At 39.3% G+C, this 22,388-nt stretch overlaps 1 protein-coding gene across 1 annotated transcript in view; it reads right to left on the reverse strand.

The window, feature by feature from the left end:
- Positions 1 to 547: 547 nt before the first annotated feature.
- LOC135224409 (transmembrane protein 33-like) overlaps positions 548 to 22,388 on the reverse strand; it is a 38,230-nt gene continuing 16,389 nt past the window's right edge. The window contains exons 3-5 of the mRNA XM_064263379.1: positions 15,443 to 15,692; positions 13,628 to 13,761; positions 548 to 1,435 (exon numbers count right to left, since the gene is read on the reverse strand). Of these exons, the coding sequence (XP_064119449.1) occupies positions 1,216 to 1,435; positions 13,628 to 13,761; positions 15,443 to 15,692 (604 nt within the window). The 3' untranslated portion in view covers positions 548 to 1,215. The remainder of the gene's footprint in view (positions 1,436 to 13,627; positions 13,762 to 15,442; positions 15,693 to 22,388) is intronic.

Consider the following 22,388-nt stretch of genomic DNA (forward strand, 5'->3'; position numbering starts at 1 on the left):
CCATTTTTAGATTTTATATTCACCAGAAAATAACCTTGTATAACGATGAAAAAACTTTCATCAACTTGATGTTGTTTACACAAACTAGTAAAAAAATGAACAAAATACACAATATATATAACCATGCCAGCTGGTTTTTGTACAAAAACAGGACCTGTGCATCTTCTATTTTTTAATCTGTGAAGAAACTATTTCACTCCCAGTTATGTAAATGATCACAATATTCAATATGAAACTGTCAAAGCACTGCACTTGACATGCAAAAGAACTCCTCAAAATATGAAACAGCATGACAATCATATTGGTGCTCTCAAAAATTTTAAAAGTAACAAAAAGAAATCTACATATTTCAATGATTAATTACAAAAAATAATCTGAACCTCTGTTAATACGAGTGGTGAGGAACTAAAATGCCTATGTTGTTATTTACAATGCCCAATCTCACATTCTTCAGTAGTTTGTGTTGCCATAATAGACTTAGGAGCAAATAAATACTACATCAATTTACCTCTCAAAGGTCCCACTAACAATCATACACTACTCTAAATTTAAAACCTTGTCAGGAATGACACTAGTTTATCTGGAACAATTTGACATGTAAATCTGTTCAAAAGTTTATGCTCTAGCAACATACTTTTAGAGTATAAAAATAATTCTAGTCATGTCTTGATAAAAATAAAAAGAAAAGGTTTAATGATTACAAAATGGTCTTAGAATTCCTACAACTTCAACAAAAACTGCCATTTTGAAGGTAGTGCTCTTCCTGAAGTTCACAGAAGCGTTCCAAACCCTTAATTTATGCCAAAGTGAATCATAATAACATGTCATGTCCATGGAAAACATTAAACACACAGGTCCTTCTAGGTCATAGAAAAAAAAATATGCCCGGTAGAAATTAAGGTGATTTATATTAACTCGGTAGAAATTAAGGTGATTTATATTAACTATGTTTAAATATAAATTTTTCTTTCATTACCTAATATCGGTCATTCCTTAGCACTAACCAATAAATATCATTGGTCCTCCTGTGAACTGTGCTTCAGTGGAAAACAAATTCTATAAGTTCAGTGTTCTTTCATAGACATACATACAACGCCTACAATATCTAAATAAAATACTGTATTCTTTTTAACCAAACAGAAAAAAAATCCCATCCCTCGAGACCATTTGATGCACAGTTTACTATAATAGGTCTCCTAATCAACACCATAAAAACTACGGAGATCCTACTTGAGGTGCTAATCCTGAGATGAACATAATTGCACGGTTCACAGAATTCCGAAGAAATTCTGGAATCCCTGGTTTATTGACTGAAACCTCTACTGCCATTCGTAGTTCATGAAACATGTTTCGGGTGTATGGGTTTCGTCGAGAAGCATACCGTAAGGTCAGGAAACGGTAATAAACAAATGGTGTTAGCAAACTCACGCGGCCTCTGTAAAAAAACAAAATAAATAATTTTCTAATGTAAGCAATGGCAAGATGGTATGTACATGGAAAAATTTCCTGATCACAGACACTCCAAATATCTTCATTATTATTTATCAAAGATGGACTGAATAGTGAAAACACACTTCTACCACTTATGCTAAACATATATTTAAATTCTTCATAGGCATTAATTCCATAGGATCCTAGAAAATCATGAAGGCATAACAAACAAACCGCAGTTTTATAGCCTACACTGTTTTATAACTATCCTGCTTAAAACAGTAAGGACATACTCTTCCTTATAAGATCTCTTTCTTTCTCTCTCTCTCTCTCTTACCTGAGAGAGAGAGAGAGAGAGAGAGAGAGAGAGAGAGAGAGAGAGAGAGAGAGAGAGAGAGAGAGAGAGAGAAAGCGCATCACAGAAAAAATAAAAGACATAACTTTAGAAACCACTGCCTCAATAAAGCATATTACATCAGGACTAGCATAGAAGACCATTAGCAGTAACAGTATGCATTAATGAATTTTGTTACTGAAAAATGCCCTCTCTTATTAAGATAAATGTTTTAAGTACACCATACTGGAAGGTGATGGAAAAAACAATTTTATTTATTAATATGCCAATTATTGTTTGTTCTTTTATTCTAGTTTGTCAATAACCAACCCCCCCCCAAAAAAAATGTTATTGTTATAATACAATAAAGTTTGTTCATACTTACCTGGCAGATATATATATATAGCTGTATTCTCTGAAGTCCGACAGAATTTCAAAATTCGTGGCACACGCAGTGGGCGGCCAGGTGGTAGTACCCATTCCCGCCGCTGGGAGGCGGATATCAGGAACCATTCCCATTTTCTATTCATATTTTATAGTGCCACTGTCTCCTGAGGGGAGGTGGGTGGGCACTTAATTATATATATCTGCCAGGTAAGTATGAACAAACTTTATTGTATTATAACAATAACATTTTGTTCATGAAACTTACCTGTCAGATATATATATAGCTGAATCCCACCTTTGGAGGGTGGGAAGAGACAGAATAGGATTTTAGGAAACAAATCTATGTAGATGATAGACATCTGGGTTCCCTACCTTTTAGCATAGCTGACTTCGTGATTACTGTCACCAAAGTCTGCTTCTGCTTTACTAGAGTTGCCAGCGAGGTAGAGACCTGTAATGCTGGTGCGCTCTAGATGATCTGTCAACGGGGGCGTGACCACAATGTGACTAGACCATGACCATATTTCTGAGGGCAACGAAGCTAAAACCACCACCTGACCTAACCTATCAAAGTTAGTTCCATAACTTCTAGGCTAAAGAAAGGAAACGCGCCTCAAGCGACCGACCCTTCAAAGTTAAAAGCACACCTATCCCTTTTCTATAGGATAGGATTCGTGCTGCTTCCTGCCCCCAATAATATATCTACGGATATGTATGGTCCTAGTGACTTGCAGATCTCATATGTCGTCTTCACATCCCGCCGGGAGTGTGAAGCGAACACAGAGTTGCTTCGCTAAAACGTTGAAATGCTTCCGAGGCCGCGCCCTCACCTCTTGAGCATTCAGTTTAAAAAATCTCAAATCTTTATGCAAACATAATGAATGAGACTGTTTAAAAGAACTCCTTAACTATAACGCCAGGGTGTTCTTGGACATGGGCAAGTCTGGTCTTTTTACGGAACACCGCAGATTGTCCGAATGACCTCGACTTCCTTTAGTTTTATCAAGATAAAACTTGAGAGCCCCGACATGGCACAGGACTCTCTGTGGCTCTTGCCTGATAATTTGTGCCATCCCCTTGATCTCCAGCCCTCTGGGCCAAGGGTTAGATGGGTATTCGTACTTAGCACGAAAGGAAGCCTTAGAGGGCCACCGCATTATGTTCTCTAAAGCCAACCCTCTGATGATGGCTAAAACCTCACTAACCCTCTTTGCCGTAGCTAGAGTGGTTAGAAAATTAGCCTTTCTGGACACGTGTATAAGTTTACAGAAAGGAGAAGTTCGAAATGCTTTGACATCCGGAACTTCAGACCACGTCTAAGTTCCATGCCAGCTTCGATCTAGACAATTTCAAGATTTCCACAGACCTCAAAGATCATGAAGGGCTTTTTTGTTTGACAGATCCGAATCTCTGAGCCTAGAGGCCGTCAACAACATATTTCCGTCTTCTACAATAGTTGCGACTGCTTTGGAGGGTGGGATAGCTTATCCCATACTTCAGATGGAAAGGGAAGACGGTGAAGTAATACACAGAGTTTAAGGTGGACGAACAGTCTTTCTTCCTACACTATCCCCAGAAACGGTCCAGTCCAATTGTTACACTGCAAAATAGGCAGCACTGCTATGTCTTGGAAATGGGACTTGCCATTAACTTGAAGATCCTCTCGCTTCTCTACAATCTGAACGCGTTCAGACTCAGAGCGGAGAGGTTTTAGGTACCTCTCGAAGCGAGGCTGTTAAGAGTAGACCGATTCTCTCGGGAAGGGTCCTTGGAAAGTGCTCTCTGAAGGACCTGGCCTCTGTGCATCCAGCCTCTCAAAGACCAACCTGGAGCGATCAGCGTCTTTGTCGCTCCCTCTGACGCCAGCAATTAATTATATTCCTAAGCTTTGAATAGGGGAAAAGAGACTAACCAACTACTATCCCCATTCCATACTATAGGATGGCGTCTATTGCTACTGCTCTCGGATCGAGAATAAGGGAGCAACGTAGAAGAAGCTTCTTCGTCTTCACTATTGCGAATAATCTACGAAAGGACGACCGCAGAGTCTCTACAACTCTCGACACACTTCTAAACAAGGATTACTCAGTTTGGAAGTTGCTGTCGTCGATCGAGAAGATCCGCACGGACGTGTACTCGTGTAACGAACCTCTTGAGGATCGTTACATTCTATGCTTATGCCCATAACCATCTCTCTCCTCTTGAGACATGAGAGAGCTGTGGAATTATCTAAGATGATTTTGACCACTCGGCCAAAACTCACTCTTTTAGGAACTGGAGAGCCAACCAAATTGCTCCCAATTCTTTTAGACTATGTGCCAGGACATCTGTACCTCTGTCTAGATGCCTGGCACCCTCTCGCTATCACCTAAGGTGGTCGTCAACGCATTGAGAGATGTTAGAATTATTTCTAGATTTTTTATGTTATTTCAGTTCTCCGTTAGGAAAAACTGTAGAGGTCTGAATTGCAGTCTATTCAGGGAAACAAGCTTCTCCAGAGAGGAAATGGTCCCCGGCAGACTCATCCATTCCCTCACAAAGCATGCTTCCTTCCCTAAAAAGGGTGCGTTGCATAAACAGGAGAGCATTAAATAGTGATATGCCACGGTAGACTCGTATAGAACTCTACCGCACCGAACAGGTCTAAGAGATATCTCTGTTGAAACTTTCTAAGTAAACGGAACGCATGTTCATTCATGATTACTAAAAATCCCTTCAACCCGAGGCTAAAATCCATGATTGTAGGGCAGAGATACGGCTAGTCAGCCATTCCCGCAGGGGAGAGAGACGTAACCGACTGCGCATGTCAGAGAGCTAGCCGGTACTGCGTTAATCACAGTAACAGCAGCCTTCATTCATAGTCTCGCACCATTCTGCCTGAGTTGCCAGCTACTCCATTTACGAAGGAATTGGTATGATATTATCGAGCAAAAGGAAACTCTCAAGCAGGCATATATAAACGAAACAGAATCCGCTAATTGCAGAAGCTGAGTTGTTGTTGTCGTAACAATACCTTAAGCGTTGTTCTTACCCCGGAAACTTTTGGAAAGTTGAAGGGAATATTGAATATATACCCTTAGAACAACAGTCCTTTCGGTTGCTATCCGTAGAGGTAAATACGATATGCGTAGATGACTTGACCCATACGTAAGTAATATGACGCAGAGATAAACTACGTAAATATTGTAGTAATTTGAGCATCAAATTCTCTACTACATTCTTTCCTCGACGAGGAAGAGAGAGAATGGAAATCGATTGTCTTCTTTCTCTTTGCCAAGACTCTTTGCCAAGAGAACGGATTAAAATTATTCGAATAGAGATCCTCAAGAGAGAACCGAGGATCGAAAAGGACCATTCAAGCTTCTAATGATATTGGACATAAGACTTCATGGACGTAATCTACAAGTCTTTTTCTCTTCCCGGATGAGCCTCTGATATGAATGAGAGCTCTTCCGAACCTTGCTAATGAGAGCTTATCCGCTTACGTGATAAAAAGTTATGAAGATCTTTGTCAATGAGAACTAGCCCATTTATGAGGGGTCCCCCACTTACTTGACAAAACGTTCAGTATCTTGTCAATGGGGAAAACCCACTAACTTGACAAAACAATTAGTATCTTACTAATGGGGGAAACCCCTTTACATGACAGAAAGTAACCCAGGAATCCGAGTATATAATCTTCCCGATTCTCGCAGAAATCGATGAAGGGGCAGGAGGGTTCGAAGAAAAAATTCGGGTATGCCTCTCCGCTAACTCCGAATCTTTTAAAAATTTCTGTAAAGGAACGTCTTGTGGAGCGTCCTGAATAACGTCCTCTTGACGAGCGTCTAAAAAGCGTCAAGCGTCCTAAGAAGCGTCCTGAGCAGCAATAAGACGCCGAGCTTCCCGCAAAGCGTCCTGCCGAGCATCTACCGAAGCATCCTGGCGAACGTCAACAAAAGCGTCCTGAAGAACGTCCTCTTGATGTGTAGGACGCCTATCGTTCTGCAGAACGTCCTGGCAAGTGATCTGCCGAGCGTCATGACGTGTAGGATGCCGAGCGTCTTCAAAAGCGTCCTGGCGAGCGTCCAGATGTGTAAGACATAAAGCGCCTTCCAAAAAGCGTCCTGGCGAGCGTCCTGGTGAACATCTCTACGTGTAGGACGTCGAACATCGAAAAGCTTCCTCACGTCTCCATGCGTGGGATGTCGAGCGTTTTCAAGGGACGTCCTCGCGCGAGTCTTGCCGAGCATGTCTGTGCATAGAACACCAAGTGTTCTGAACGGCATCTCAGAGAGGATCTTGTCGCCCAAAAGCGTCAACACAAGTAACTTGAGAGACTCCCTAGCGAGGGGAACGCAGCTCATGAAGAGCGAGCGTCCTAATCAGAAATATGGAGATCGCCATCAGGACGAGTCTTAAGGACGTTCGCCACTCTTGACAAAAACGACGGCCGCCTGTGCGACATCTTGCATCTTTGTAATGCAAATGAACATCTCCAGAAACTCACTCAAAAAAGGAACGCCGAGCGTTTCGAAAGACATCCTCGCAAGGGGCTTGCCTAGCGTGTGCGAAATCTTGCGTCTTTATCATGCTCATCGACACTTGCAGAAGGTTATTTAAAAGGAAGCCTGTGTGTTCTTGGTTATGAGGAATTCTTTGCCCTTCTCCTGTCGAAAACTAGGATAGTCTGTCCAGCGTTGCTGCCGAACCAGAGATATCTCTGGCCGCTGCCAGAGCGTCCCTTAGGGACGAGTAAGAGGCATCTTGGCGAGCTGTTCATCAGCTTGAACAACATCCTGTTTCGTAGTAAAGCGAACGTTACGTAACGTATACGAAGCGCCATGAGGAGAGGAGGGAGGGGAGCGTCTTGGAGAGCAGGAAAACAATCCCTGCAACAAGAGTAACGACGTTCCTTCCTCTTGATAGAGCGTAGCATGTATAGATTAAAAGCACACCTATCCAGGACGTTTTCTATTTCTTGACCAAGACGACGGCCGCCCTTTGTCACACTGATCGATATAAAATACTGCCGAAGGGACGTCAGAACAGTGTGGAGTCCCCTTAATCCTCCATCGGCTTTCTACATGCTCTCTCCCTGGTCCTGGGAGTCCGTATATGCCCAGGCCTAGAGACATTATGGGGCCGATCTGACGATCCCTCCCGACGAGAGAGAGGACGTGAAGCGTCCTCTTCTCTAAAGCTTCTTGTAGAGGGCACGAGTCCTTCCGAGAGCTCCAACCCCTGCGCGGGGAGGACGCCTCGGAGGACGAGAAGCAATCCTTCGAGATTCGTGCACGTGCACGATCTTCGGCAGCCTGGGAAGCGTCAACAGGTCCTACCGAAGGGACACCAGATCGATGTGGGTTCCCCGTAACCCTCCTTCGGCTTTCGACATGCCCTCTCCCTGGTCCTGGGAGTCCGTCAGAGGTCCAGGCCTAGAGGCGTTATGGGGCCGATCTGACGTTCCCTCCTGACGAGAGAAAGGACGTGAAGCGTCCTCTTCTCTAAAGCTTCTTAGAGGGCGCGAGTCCTTCTGAGAGCTCCAACCCTTGCGCGGGGAGGACGAGAAGCAATCCTTCAAGATTCGTGCACGTGCCCGATCTTTAACAGCCTGGGAAGCGTCAACAGGTCCTGCCGAAGGGATGCCAGATCGGTGGGGAGCCACCGTAACCCTCTTGTGGCTTTCGACATGTCCTCTCCCTGTTTCCTGGGAGTCCGACAGAGGTCCAGGCCTAGAGGCATTATGGGGCTAATCTGACGCCCCCTCCACAACACAAGGGGCACTACACTTCACAACACTGATTGGAGAGCGAGCACTTTAGATTCTAAGATTACTTGATGTAATCCTCCCTGCAGACACTTCTTCTAGGCCCGTAAGCCATACCACAGGGATAGGCAAAATAAATTCTACAGGAGGTTAGAAGGTTCATTATTTCTAACTTCTGTTTACTGTGGAGGAAAACCTCCTGATTCTAACACGCTCTAAAATGCGTACACGAATCACTAATTACATTGATCTTTTAACAAAGAAAACATGTAAACGTCATACATACTAAGCGAGTGTCTACCCAAAGTTCCGGTGGCCTCAACTTACCCCATGCAGACAACAAAGTCTGAAACTAGGCTAACTAGCTTCAGACATCATATGCAATGAAAAAATTTAAATTAATTTATGATAGCGTATGCCTAGCCACAAATCCAAGTCAATCATTGAAAGAATAATTAGGATACTTAAGCGGCTAATGAAGTTTCAAAATCCTAGGCGGAGGTACTGCAAACAGTTGTTTACAGCACCGGCGACAGAAAAAATATGAATAGAAAATGGGAATGGTTCCTGATATCCGCCTCCCAGCGGCGGGAATGGGTACTACCACCTGGCCGCCCACTGCGTGTGCCGCGAATTTTGAAATTCTGTCGGACTTCAGAGAATACAGCTATATATATATCTGACAGGTAAGTTTCATGAACAAAATACAAAATAATAATGTAAGAAAACTAATGATGAAAAAGTCAGTGAAGGCTTTAAGTAAATATAAATTATGATAAACAAATACAAACATCCTCAAAAAATGTTTGAGTAATATTTCATGATGTAGCTACTTTGCCTAAAAGAATAAAGTGATCCATGGGTATTTTTTACATATAAACAATAAAGCTCACTGAATAATTAATTGCCCTTTCAGTCAATTATTATGGTTTTTGAATACATGAAATCAGGCAATAAATGCCGGAAAAGATAGATCTTCAACACATTAGATAGTAGAAATTTTTTTTTTTCTAAAATATTAAAGTTTAAATACACACCTGGCCAACACCTCTCTCTTTGCATCAATGCATACTAGGCTTAGGTCAAGTCTACATAGTATTCATTTGATACTGAAACAATACACATCTACATAAATGTGGCAATATCATACTATACTGATAAAAAGATTCAGTTTGTTTACCTCAGAAAATTTCACACCCCATTTAAAGCTCAGTGTGAGTTACACTTTCATGAATAAATTAATCGAAAAACACTATCTAGTTGAATTTAAACACATTTTTCAAGTGCTGATCACTTCAATGGTCCATAGATTACTTTTGGCAACTGTAGTAGCACAGCACAGGACAGAAGGGGATAAGTGTGTCTTGAGACTTGGTGTGGGAACGTATTGCCACTTTCCATCCCATTACATCTTTTTATTTATTTGCTCATAAATATACCCATGAATTGCTGTTTGTTTGTTTATATGGTGTTTTTACGTTGCATGAAAAAAGTGGTTATTCAGCAACGGGACCAACGGCTTTATGTGACTTCCGAACCACATCGAGAGTGAACTCTATCACCAGAAATACACATCTCTCACTCCTCAATGGAATGCCCGAGCATCGAACTCGCAGCCACCAAGGTGGCACGCCAACACCATACTGACCACGCCACTGAGGTGCTTATGAATTGCTGCTGGTTTAAGTTCTTATCTCTTGTGATAGTATGTCTGCTATTATTACAATTTTGCATATAAATGTAATTCTACATAGAAAAGTGAAAAGATACATTAGAAAAAAATGTGTACCGTATATACTCAAGACGTGCGATCTCGCATATCATGCGACCCCAAAATTTTCACCAATAAACAGTGGTTTTGTCATGTATCTCATGTATCATGCGAGTTCCTTTTCCGAGGTCAGTTCATAAGGTTGGTGGTTTAGCGTGCTAATGGCCGAGTCGTTCAGATGTGTGCTGCTGCTAGTGAAGTTACGGTAATTTTTTTCTTATAATCTCGAGAATTGAATAGAAGATCTCAAGATTAAAAAAGAATCCCAAGATAATAAAATAATTGTAAAAATAACACGCCTTGGAGTCCTAAATCATTCTCTCTCTCTCTCTCAGAAATAAATACTGTAATTTGAGTCTTTCACCAATGGGTATCAGTAAATGTGTAGACTGTGTGCGTGTTTAAAAAAATGTGCAGTACACACACATTCCGATGTTTCGGTTTTTGGAATTTTTCAATTTCGGAAATGTGAGGTCAGATGCATAATCATCCAACAAACATCACTACTGCAGCAAAAACATTTTTTCTTTTATGTTTTTCATTATTGTTATTTATTAATTACAGTTTATTTAAATAAATATTAATATAATACTGTTACATGAATGTGAGATAATTAAGATCACCTATAATAAAATAGCGGGACAATGAATATCATATGTTCAATAATAGCTATTATTTTCAAAACAAACATTCCGTAAAACGCAAAAAATATATGTACATAACAATCAAAATCTAATAATGTTTTGCAGTTCAACTTGTGAATTTCAACAATAAGTATGACTATATAATATATATCACCATATCGATCTTGCAGTTGAAGAGTTGTAAAATTTTGAGGATGGTCCGGGAAAAAGATTTGTACTTTGTGATTACCTATCGCTACAACACCATGTGGTATTTTCATACCACTATATTGATGATGCATCGCTACGACACACTGGTATTTTTCATACCACTATACATTAAAGTTAAAATGATCACGTTATATTATTGTTTTCATGAAGAAATAATTATATAAAGAAAATTATCGAGTAATTTTTGCCGTCAGCAGTCAGAAAATCACGAACATGGTAATGTTCAAACCTAGTGTCATCCACGGCATATGTCTATAAATAGAACAGAAGCAGAGGGCAGTCATTGGATAACAGATCTCCATGGCTACCAACCAGCCAATCAGGTGTTAAGTTATACTACTCTGTGAATTTCTTAGAATGAACGTTTACACGTAACACACGGGAAGCTAACAATGATGTGTGTGCTTTGCATACAGTACGTAGTTTTTGTTTTTATTAGTGTATTTTACTGATTACATGAAGAATACTCTCTCTCTCTCTCTCTCTCTCTCTCTCTTCTCTCTCTCTCTCTCTCTCTCAGGAAAGATACTGTCAATTCAATTCATCAGTATCTTTTCTTGATACAGAGTAAATATTTAGGACTCCAAAGCTTGGCATATGTCAATTATTTTATTATCTTGGGATTTTTGGTTAATCTTGGGATTTTCCATGGTCAACTCTTGGGATTAGTAAGAAAAATGCGATTATTTGAGTAGCAGTAGCAGCAGCTGCAGGGCACACCCAAATGAATCGGGTAAGCCTAGCACGCCAAACAATAGTATTTACAAAATGAGCGGAGCTCTCTGGCTGGGCTGTTTTGGTCCACCCACGTGTTTGATCGCATATCTGCCAAATTTATAACAACAGAGATAAAACCATTTCTCCCATTACAGATATCAAATATTATCTTTTCCGTTGCGCAGAATTCTAAATAAATTACGTAGGTTCACGATTGATAAAGTTTTTTTTTTGCAATAACAAGAAACGGAGTCAGATTTTCTATCAACAGGGCATCTCATTTTGGTGCTGTTGCGAATATTTCAACCAGTTCCACGTGCGTTTAAATCCATACTGACTGTACAATCTGGAGGCAGTTCTCCCTTCTACACATATCTTGATTTCTTAATATCGTAGGTATAGAATAAATTGGTGAGCAAGGAAATATGAAATAAAGCATAACAGTAAGTTTGACGAGTGAGAAAATAAACAATCGTATACAGACAGACTCTCTCTCTCTCTCTCTCTCTCCTCTCGCTTCTCTCTCGTCTCTCTCCTCATCTCTCTCGTCTCTCTCCTCTCTCCTCTCTCTCTCTCTCTATAGATAGAAAACAATGAACTGATTGCTTGAATGCGATATGGCAAAGTTTTGGCCTGACTGAAGTGTGGAGTGACTTTGACACCGACTTACAAGTTATTCCTCACAGCCATGGATAGACATCAACTTCACAGCCGAGAAAGGGCAATCGTATACAAAATAAATAGGTATGGAAAATGCGAAATGAGGGCCTATGTTGTCCCATAAAAAAAGCTCTCGCTCGGACAGCTGTAAGATTTAGGGGAGAGAGAGAGAGAGAGAGAGAGAGAGAGAGAGAGAGAGAGAGAGAGAAGAGAGATAGAGAGAGAGAGAGAGGAGCAGGGCCGAATAGGAAGGAGATTAAAGTACCTGGGAATGAAAACCCCTTATAATCTTATAATTATAGCCTTGGGGTTTGTCTCAAGGACATTCAAAGGTCTGTCACACACGGGCAGTTGTTGTTGTTGTAAAATTAGCATAAGGGCAGATCTTTAAAAGCCACGCCAGGGAGCTCGCCATGGTGACAAGACTATACCTTCCATATGAATTGACGATGTCCTATACGAAGATGCAGGAGATGAAGATGAAATGATTAAAGATCTGGAAGATGACGAATATGATGACTGCCTTGATGGCAAAGAATTCAGAGCCGTATTTGATGATACGGACACGGAGAACGACTTTGGAGGATTTTAGTTTATTAATTTTATGCATTTTTTTTAACTTTAATAAATTTTCACTTACCTGCGTATCCTACAATGAAAATAATAGTTCAAGTAACAAATGTTTCTTTTACTGAGTAAAACAAAAAGTAAAAAATCCTTCGGTGTTGTGCCTTAATCAACTGATTTGGAAATTATAGATGGTTAGTCTAGAACAGTTAAACATGTTGTATAAACCAAAATAATGCAAATGGCGCACGATCGCTCTTTTGTATTTTAAAATACAATAGTAATATGAGAATGCATACAATATTATTGGATATAGTGAAGTACAAGTAAAGCATAACTTTTTAAAAGATCTACTGTTTTCCTCCGGTAGTAACTATCACGATCTGCCGATTTGGGAAAGCATAGACGGTACGCTAATTTTATACCGCGTAATATGATGCGACCCCTTTAAATTTAGCTTCAAAATTAGGTTTCAAAAGTCGCATAATATGAGAGTATATACGGTACCTCAAAAAACAAGTTAATGCATCTCTCCACATCGTAAATATTTTACAACAGATAGCACATTCAGAATTTGTTACTGAGTTAGGTTCTTATCTGTTATGATATTGTTTGAGCTGTAATTATCATCTTACAAAATAAAATAAAATAAATTATTAGAAAAAAACATGTATAATTTGGTCAAATTAGCATATTTTTCAGTGTCTTGGACAAGAGGTCTTGCACAGGACACCACGTGTATCTGCTTATCTTCCTCTTTCCACTGGTGTTTTTTTTCTTAAATTGGCCAACCTTTAAGTTTTCCCGGTCTGGAGGTGTGCTTAATATATATTTAGCCCATCTGTCAGATTCAATTATGTTAATCTTTGCAAACGAGTTCATGTCATGTACAACTTTTCCTTCCTGTCATATGATTTTCAGAAAAGAAAAAGTTTGCTTTTGGTCATTTTACACCTTATGAACTAATGAAGTTTTATTTTAAATATATATGACATTTTAGGGTATACATAAAACTCTTGACTCAATCAACTTGCATCTATGACAGGAACTTTCATAACCAGAACACTTTAGTAAGAACATGGGAGTTCACTGGCCCCCCAAAACTTAAAAAACCACTAGACATATAGTATTAGGTTTATAAAGTAGCTTCTACTCACAAAAGTAAGAAGACCACACAGAGTGGCATGAGGAAGATCTCTACGAAGGCTGCACACCTAAGTATGTTCCTGTGCTGGAATTCCACTAATGAGATTAGCAGCCTGGAACCTGTTGCGTTGTTTCTACCCATAACCTGAAAAAGAAGTTCAAGGTCATTCACCTTTCTCACAATTACAGGAAATCATTCATTTTACCTATAAATTTCTCCCATTTCTCAGGCATTGACTATCCTTCTATTATCCTGACGATATGACCGCAGTTCATCAATATTAAAGGGGAATAATAGTGTTGAATATAAATCATTACCCTACTTAGGCTATTTTTTCATTGCGTCATAATTTTCTAGTGGGCAGGTAGGTAAAAATGCATATGTTGAACAGAGTTTACCAGACACTTTATAAATATTGACATCTGATTACAAACAAACAAAAAAACTACTATATAAGGTCTCAAAACCTCAGGTGTGCATCAGACATGGAAACTTAAAAAATGAAGAATGGTCTGAAGGAGTATGGCTGCTAAATACTAAACGCCAGGGTTTGAATGGTTAAGTCACCCCTAAATTAATGGGTGAATAATTGGGAAAGTTGTCTCCTGACATAAAATTGAAATCTAGAAAACTGAGATGCAGAAATGAACACTAATATAAAGACCAAATAAAAGGCCCTCAAAATTATAGGGAAAAGTAACAGGTAAGTACCTGCACTAGATGAAAATTCAGCCAGAAAAACAACATATGAGAACAGTGAGAAGTCATTACTACATATTTGAAACCTATTAAAAGAAAGCCAAACAACACTGAGGTTGATTGCTTTCCTTTTTCTTTGCATGGGAAATTTGCATAGCAAGGTAATTCTAGACTCCTTTTTTTTTCAAAGGAACTTAAAAACCCCTCAATTTTCTGGGTAAGCTCTCAAAGACTACATCAGTCAGAAAAATAAAGACAATGGTGCTTACGTTCCAAGTTACAGCCTTCATTAGAAAGAACATTAGTTTTAAAAGTAAAAAAAATGAAAGCACTTTTTGCAAAGTGCAACTCTCTGGCAAATCAATAAATGGATGCTGATGCCTCTAATTCGAGGAATATGGGCTTCAAAGCACAAGCACTGTTATCTTTGTAAGGTGGTTTAACCAGACCAGAGAATTAAAATACTCAACTACATTAGAACTGATCAGCACTAGTACTAAAAGACCCAGTAACTAAAATATTCATCTCTTGTAGAGCTGGTCAACACTGGGTATGAAGGTTGTGTTCAAGTTCTACACAGATATAGGACACACAAAAAATGGACACAGAAAATACCTTCCGACAACAATCTGAGTGAAAATTAATATTGTTAGAAAAGAAATACTATGGTGTCAATAACTTTTTTCTCAACTGAAAGAATTAACTACTTCAGCCTAGAGAACAAAACAATAATGACTGTAGTCATGAATTCTGATAATGTTAAAGAAAACTGAACTGAAAAGGTTTAATAATAATTTACAAAAATTTCCATTAGCAATAAAAATTACATAGGACCTTTACATAAATGCTAAAAAGAAAGAACTCCACAATGTTATAAGAAGCATTTGCAAATATGCAATGATGCTGCTGCAGTCTTGCTATGAACCTTCAATTATACATTTAGAATGTCAAAAAACTTGCAGTTAATCTGGAAAACCTGAAACCTCTCAGGTGTCATGGATACTTGGTCTTTCATATATAAACCTTAAAACAACAAAATCATGTTATTAACTGGTCTCGTTACAGAATTTGACATAAAATTACACCAATCTTAAACTATTATCATGAATAGTTATCAGGTACTTACATCTAGAAGACCAAGTGAATAGCTGGCAAAATGGAGAAGGGCGAACAAGAATATTGGAGCCAAAACCATCGTTATCGGAGCAGTGTACATGAATATAATGGAGTATAAAAGGTAGTGAGCAGAATCTTCCATTAAAAGCTGGGAAAAAAATACTCGCGAGAACTGTACAGTAGGAATTCTCTGATGAAGTCTTAAAGCTGAAGTGGCAGCATTACTCATAAGAACTTTTTCATAGCTACTCACTGGATTCCTGAAAACAATAAAACATAGAATATAATAATCAAGGCAAATGTAGTTTTACAAGGAGGCATGATCCCAGAAATATTAACATGATATTGGCTTCCCCAAGCCAACTAACAAGATTTTCTTTTTGGAAAGCTAAGATATGCTGAAAAAGAAATATTAACATGATATTGGCTTCCCCAAGCCAACTAACAAGATTTTCTTTTTGGAAAGCTAAGATATGCTGAAAAATAGTGTTAATTCTTTGCATCTTGCAAATATAATAGATCCCAACGCATGATAAATAATACTAGATCAAATAATAACCCATTTGAAAGAGAGAAAAGTTAAGAAGCACTTCTCCATGAAAATTTATTTAGGAGGAAATGTTTTAAATGCACACTCAAAAGTGTAATAACGAAGTGCTTATATATAACAATATTCATAACATGCCAACGGCAATTTCTTATGGCCCTTAATGTGCAGTAAGCAGCAAACACAGAAATGACATTTGTATGAAAAATAAAATTTTATATATACTTAGCCAATAATTATTCCTTAGCTAAGAGTTTCTATTTGACAGCAGCTTGAATTTTCAAAATTCACGTTAGCGATTCTTTTGTTTGTACAAGTGACTAGACACGCCCACTTACATGGTAGGAAAGAGATACAACTATGCTAGTAGCCCAATTTGGTTATGCTTAAACATCCATGAGTGGGGAGGAGGGTAGGCTCCATCCGTAATTACTGGGTAAGTATATATAAATTTTCATTTTATCATAAAATGTCATTTTTATATAAGTAACTTAAACAGTAATTACTTAGCTGATTCCATACTGAAGGTGGGGAAAATGGACTCAACTACTAGCTAGCACTGAAACAATGCTTGTTGTTCCTTACCTGTTGAGGGAGCTGCGCAGGTAAGCACTGCCTCGATTGGCACTCCTCTCAACTTGTGGGGAGTGGCTGTATAGGCCAGAATCACCTCTACTAAAACTGGAGCTTGCAGCGGAGTACTACTCCAAATGCTGACAAGATGTTATTATAGTACAGCTTTGTGACAAAGCATATGACCATAGATCATCAAAGCAAAAGACAATAGCCCCTGCCCCGGGCTTAGTACCAACAAACAACAAACCAGATTATTTTAGTCACTTATACAAGAAATATACAATTACACTTACATTAACATTAAAAAATATGACACTACCCAACATTAAAACTGGTGGGCACTCCAGATACTCTGTATCCCAGACTCCCTTAGAACTCAACACTATATTTCCAGGCGAGAGAAATACTCTGTACCCCAGACTCCCTTAGAACTCAACACTATATTTCCAGGCGAGAGAAATAAGAACTTTTTAGGAAGGAACACTTCCTACACTTCCACACCCAACACTATGCCAGCTACGAACACAGCACCCATCACTATGCCAGCTACGAACAATAGTCCCATGGTACTTCAAATCTCATAATTTGTTTCAACATCCCGATGATACTGCACTACAAAAACGGATTTACATTTTCAATACAATGCTTGCAGTATGGAAGGAAAGGAAAGATTGTGTCTCAAAGCTATGGAAGTAGCAACTGCCGACATCATATCCTCTGACTTTTAACACCCATAGATCTTCCTCCGCAACTTGGGGAATGTGACTCCAAAATCAATACTCTTACGAAAAAGGACAACGCGTTCTTTGACATAGGCTTCGTGGAGTTCCTCACAGAGCACCAAAAGTCATTAAACTGTCCCCCAATATTATCTGTCCATTGCAAGTAATACCTGAGGGCTCTTACCGGACACAGGGATATTTCCTCATCTTCCATACCTAGAACATCAGTAACATTCTTAATAACAAAAGAATGAGGCCACGGCTCTGATGGGTTCTTGTTCTTTGTTAAAAAAATCTACAGCAAGGGAACATACTACATCCCTCGAGAGAAGCCTTACTTTTAATGATAGCCTGAAGCTCACTAATACTCTGCTATGGTGAAATCCACCACAAAAATCATCTTCCTAGTAAGGTCCCTTAGGGACGACGAACTAAGATGTTCGAAGCAAGCACTCTATAACCATTTCAATACCAAGTCTAAATTCCAGGCAAATGAGACCTCTTTCATAGACTTTGAAACATTAAAAGACCTAATACAATCTGAAAGATCTTGGTTACCAGAAACATCAAATTCTTTCTTGGTTACCTGAAACATCGATATCTCTTTTTTGGAATAAAACACTTAACATCATTCTGTACCATTTAATCATGTCTTCCACACCAATGTCTAAAAACTTACCACTTCACTCAATAAACTCTATTGGAGGAATCACATCTGCATCTAGCAATCACCTCTGCCGCAGACCTAGAAAAGCATTTTGTTCTGATGCCTGTGGAAAGTCGAAAGCCTGTTAAGAGCCAGAGTGGACAAACTTTGATTGAACCTCCTGAAGTGGGGCTGTCTGAGAAGACTTGGAATTGTAGGAAGCAGCCTTGGAAGTTCTATCAAGAGATCTAATAGGTCTGGGAACCATGATTTCTGTGGCCAGAAAGGAGCCACTAAAGTCATTCTGGCATTCCAATGAGACCGGAATTTCTTTAATACCTCCCCTATCATCCTGAATGGAGGAAAGGCATATAGATCCAGGCTGGACCAGTCTAACATCATTGCATCTGTTGCACATGCTTGCTGATCGGGAACTGGGGAACAATAGAGGTAGACGGTGGTTCCTGGAGGTGGAGAATAAGTCTACGGTTGGTCTCCCCCCATAGAGCCCAAATGGCTGAATAGACCTGCTGCTCCAGTGTCCACTCTGATGGAAGTACTCGTTTCTTCTGACTCAACTCGTCTGCTAGTATGTTGCCTTTTCCTTGGATGAATCTCATGATTAGTTTTGTTCTGTTCCGGTCCAGCCAACATAGAAGTTCGCTCTCTAACTGCTCTCAGCTCTTTTAAGTTGATGTTCATTAACCTCTCCTGAGGGGACTACTTGCCACAGACCTCCTTGGGCCCAAGGAGAGCTCCCCAACCTAAATCTGATGCACTGATAAAGAAGTCTAAGTCGGGGCTCATTTGGAAGGAGATACTTCCCTTCTCACTACTTTCTTTCGGACCTCACCAACATAGGTCCTCCTTTATCTGCTGAGTGATCAGATAGAAATGTTGTTCCGGCAGAGTGTTCCAATCCCAACAAGCTTCGAGATAAAATTGCAGGGGTCTCATGTACAGCCTCTAGCCACCCCTCTTGTGTGTTAAGGTGTTAAGACATCCTGAGTTGGGAAAGACTGACATCCTGAGTTGGGAAAGACTGACTCGGTGGTGTAGGTAAGTGGTCCTTGACCACTCTTCACCCGATCTACGCATGCTTTGCCAGATATCACAAGATTCCTTGCTTTCATCTGTTTTTTAACCGGATTCAGCTAGGCGCTAGAAATTATCCTATTGTTAAGACCTCAGGTTTGTAGCTATGAAAAATACAAATTGTCTTAGAAAATGTGTCATTTTTTTATTGGTGCTTAGGCACATTAGCCAAGAGTGTCTAGGATCTGGCCATACCAGAGAATTTTTCAGCAGAACTTCTAAAGTTTCTCTCTTACGCTTACATGGAAGTTAGAGATGGGTCACAGGAGGTAGCAGCCCTTTATTTTATGGGAATCCTCAAGAAGAGAGAATTAGAGATTTCCTTCATTTCTAAAAGAGTAACTTCAGCAGAAGTGTTCCTTTGATGAGCAGTTGCCAAACTCTCTATTCCTCTGAAGTGAGGAATCTCTCCTTAAAGAAGTTGTCTCCAAGAGACGAGAGTGGCTTGTACAGAAAGTTCACCTGGCTGCTAACTTATTGGACCCCCGTTATAGAGGATGTCACATAAGATTGACATATGAAGTAGCTTCAAGGCTGCCAAGCATAGATGAGAAAAAGGTTTTGGGAGAAATAGCTGAGTTAAGGGCAAAGGAAAAATTACTTAGCAAACCCTTCATCTGGCAAACTGTGGACCAGTGTAGCCCTACCTCATGGTGGAATGGTATGTGCAGCCACACACAACTTTCAAAAGTGGCTACTGGAATATTAAATTTGCCCCCAACCAGTGCCTCAGTTGAACAAGTCATTCAGTCGCCACTCGCATATCCATTCCTCTGATCGGAACTGTCTATCAACAGATAGGGCTGCCAAACTTGTATATGTCGCTCATCATTTGACATTAGATGAAAACCTTCATCGAACTTCTACTCCACAGCCATCAACATTAGCAGATGTTCCCCTTTCACAAAAAGAAAAGCCTTCATCATCAAGATGCTCCTCTGCATCAAGCTTAAAGGATAAATCTTCACTCCAGGATTATTCTTCAGAAGACTCGGAAGAAGATTTAAGTTCCGATCTAGATCATTCCTTAGGCAATAATACCAATTCAGACTAGAAAGTTTAACTTTTTTGAGAGGCAATTTCATTAATAATTTTGAGCCAAAGTTAATATTTTGTTTCAACTAATTGTTTTTTTCTTTTAAGTTTTGTGAAAGAAATGCAGGCTCGGCGTTTCTTTTTTTATCAATAATTGAAAAAGTTATCAGTATTGGCGAAAATGGAATTTTTTTTTTTATTTATATTGGCAGTGTGATTTCAAAGAGCATTTCCAGTTGAGTGTTTCTTTTTCTGTAGAAATGTATACAGTATTTGTATTTTTCATGGCTGAAGCATCTAATGAAGGTCTTGCTTTTGTTCTTTAGTTTATTATAAATGACATCCATAAAAAATTCAAAGCTTTAGGAAAACTTTTTTATGAGTGGTTACCTTTATTTTAAATGCTTCATGTTCAGATTTCATTGAATGACAAAAATTATCATTTTTATGTTAGGCCCTATAGGCTATATCATAATGGTTACATTATATCTATAAAACTTATCTCTTTGTGCTGTAACTTCAAGAGCATTTTTTATTTAAATTTTCTTCATTTAATTTCAAAGGGCTGTTTCATTGTTTCACATTTTGATCTCAAAAGAAAATTGTTTTTCATCAAAATTCAGCAACAAAGGAAAGCAAATATCATCATACTCAAATAGCTAGCAAAAATACTATTATATTTTGAGACTGTAAGTGAAATTCTTAGTAATACTTCATATATCTCAGGATCCAATTATCAATTAAAGAAGCATTTTTACCCTTAATATAATTTTTTAATGATTCCTCTAGTCTAGAGGGAAGGTTGAAGTCTTAAAATATATCATATGTCCATATTAACCCTTAAACACCGAGCCTCTATTCACAAAAGTGTCTGTCGTATGCCGGTGGTGTTCGGGAGTTAGCATCGAAGCAGAAAAAAAAGTTTTGTTCAAAAAATCACAGCACGCTTAGTTTTTAAGATTAAGAGTTCATTTTTGGCTCCTTTTTTTTTGTCATTGCCTGAAGTTTAGTATGCAACCATCAGAAATTTTAAAAAATATCATTATCATATATAAATATTGGAATATATGACAGCACAAAAAAAAAATTTCATATATAATTGTATACAAATCGCGCTGTGAGCAAAACGGTTAAAACTAAAATACCAAATTTGTAACTAATTTGTATTTTTCATAACTAACAAACCTGAGGTCTAACATTAGGATTTACTAGCGCCAAGCTGGAAACCGGTAGAATTAAAATTACACTTGTGAGATCCAGGGACTAATGGCATCTATACCAGGTCACGGGGCATGTATACCCAGAATGCCCACGGCTACCTGTGACCCATCAGTTATATTTCTAACCCAGTTTAGACTGCTAGAGGGGTGGTTCGAGGTGGGCCTTTAACTGTTAAGACCTCAGGTTTGTTAGTTATGAAAAATACAAATTAGTTACAAATTTGGTATTTGTTCATACACGAAACAAACCTTCGGTCTTAACATTAGGATAGACTTACTATTGGAGGGAGGTAAGTCTCTACAACTGACTGGGAGTTTGCCACCTTATCCATTTCCGAATATATAGGGAAATTCTAAGAGAATGGACAATGAACCTAGGACCAAAGATATAAGCGGATCTATTGGTTTCCTCCCACTGGGTGTAGATACCATTCTACTGTTTACTCTTGTCCCTTGCGACTGGATCCACCTTCACCCCTCTTTTCCTTATTATCCAGAGGGGTGTGTTGCTACTGAAAAGTATATCATCAGCTAAGATAGCTTCACAGTATGGCTGACCATCTCACCTGCATCTAGTCCGTTCCAGCACATGACGGTATTCTCCTTCATATTGCCCGTAGTTAAAGGAGTAGGAAGAAAGTAGTAAAGAAAAAAGACCAGTCATCCCATTCATTCTACTTTCATACCTTCATCTTAGACTAGACGCAAACTGACCCGCCAGGGGCACTGGATGAACTATATCACTTGTTGGGCCGCCACCACTGGACCCAAGGAAAAGGTGTCCAAGGATCTATGGGCAACATCTTTCAAATAAAATGAGGTGAAAGTTGTTTGGCGCTTCCACACGCCAGCTTTCAGAATTTTATCCACAGACATGTTCTTCTTAAATGCCAGGGAAGCATTCACACCCCTGATGTCATGAGCTCTAGCTCCCACCTGGCTATCTGACCCTCTGTCTTCTGCAGTATAAGCATCTCTGATCGTCTCCCTTAGCCAAAATGATATTGTATTTTTGGACACTTCCTTCTTGTTCCGTCCTGTACTTACGAACAACCTCTGGCACCCCGGCCTGAGGTGCCTTGTTCTCTTTAAGTACTCCCTTAGTGCCCTGACGG

This window comes from Macrobrachium nipponense, chromosome 12, assembly GCF_015104395.2.
Source record: "Macrobrachium nipponense isolate FS-2020 chromosome 12, ASM1510439v2, whole genome shotgun sequence".
NCBI classification, from domain to species: Eukaryota; Metazoa; Arthropoda; class Malacostraca; order Decapoda; family Palaemonidae; genus Macrobrachium; species Macrobrachium nipponense.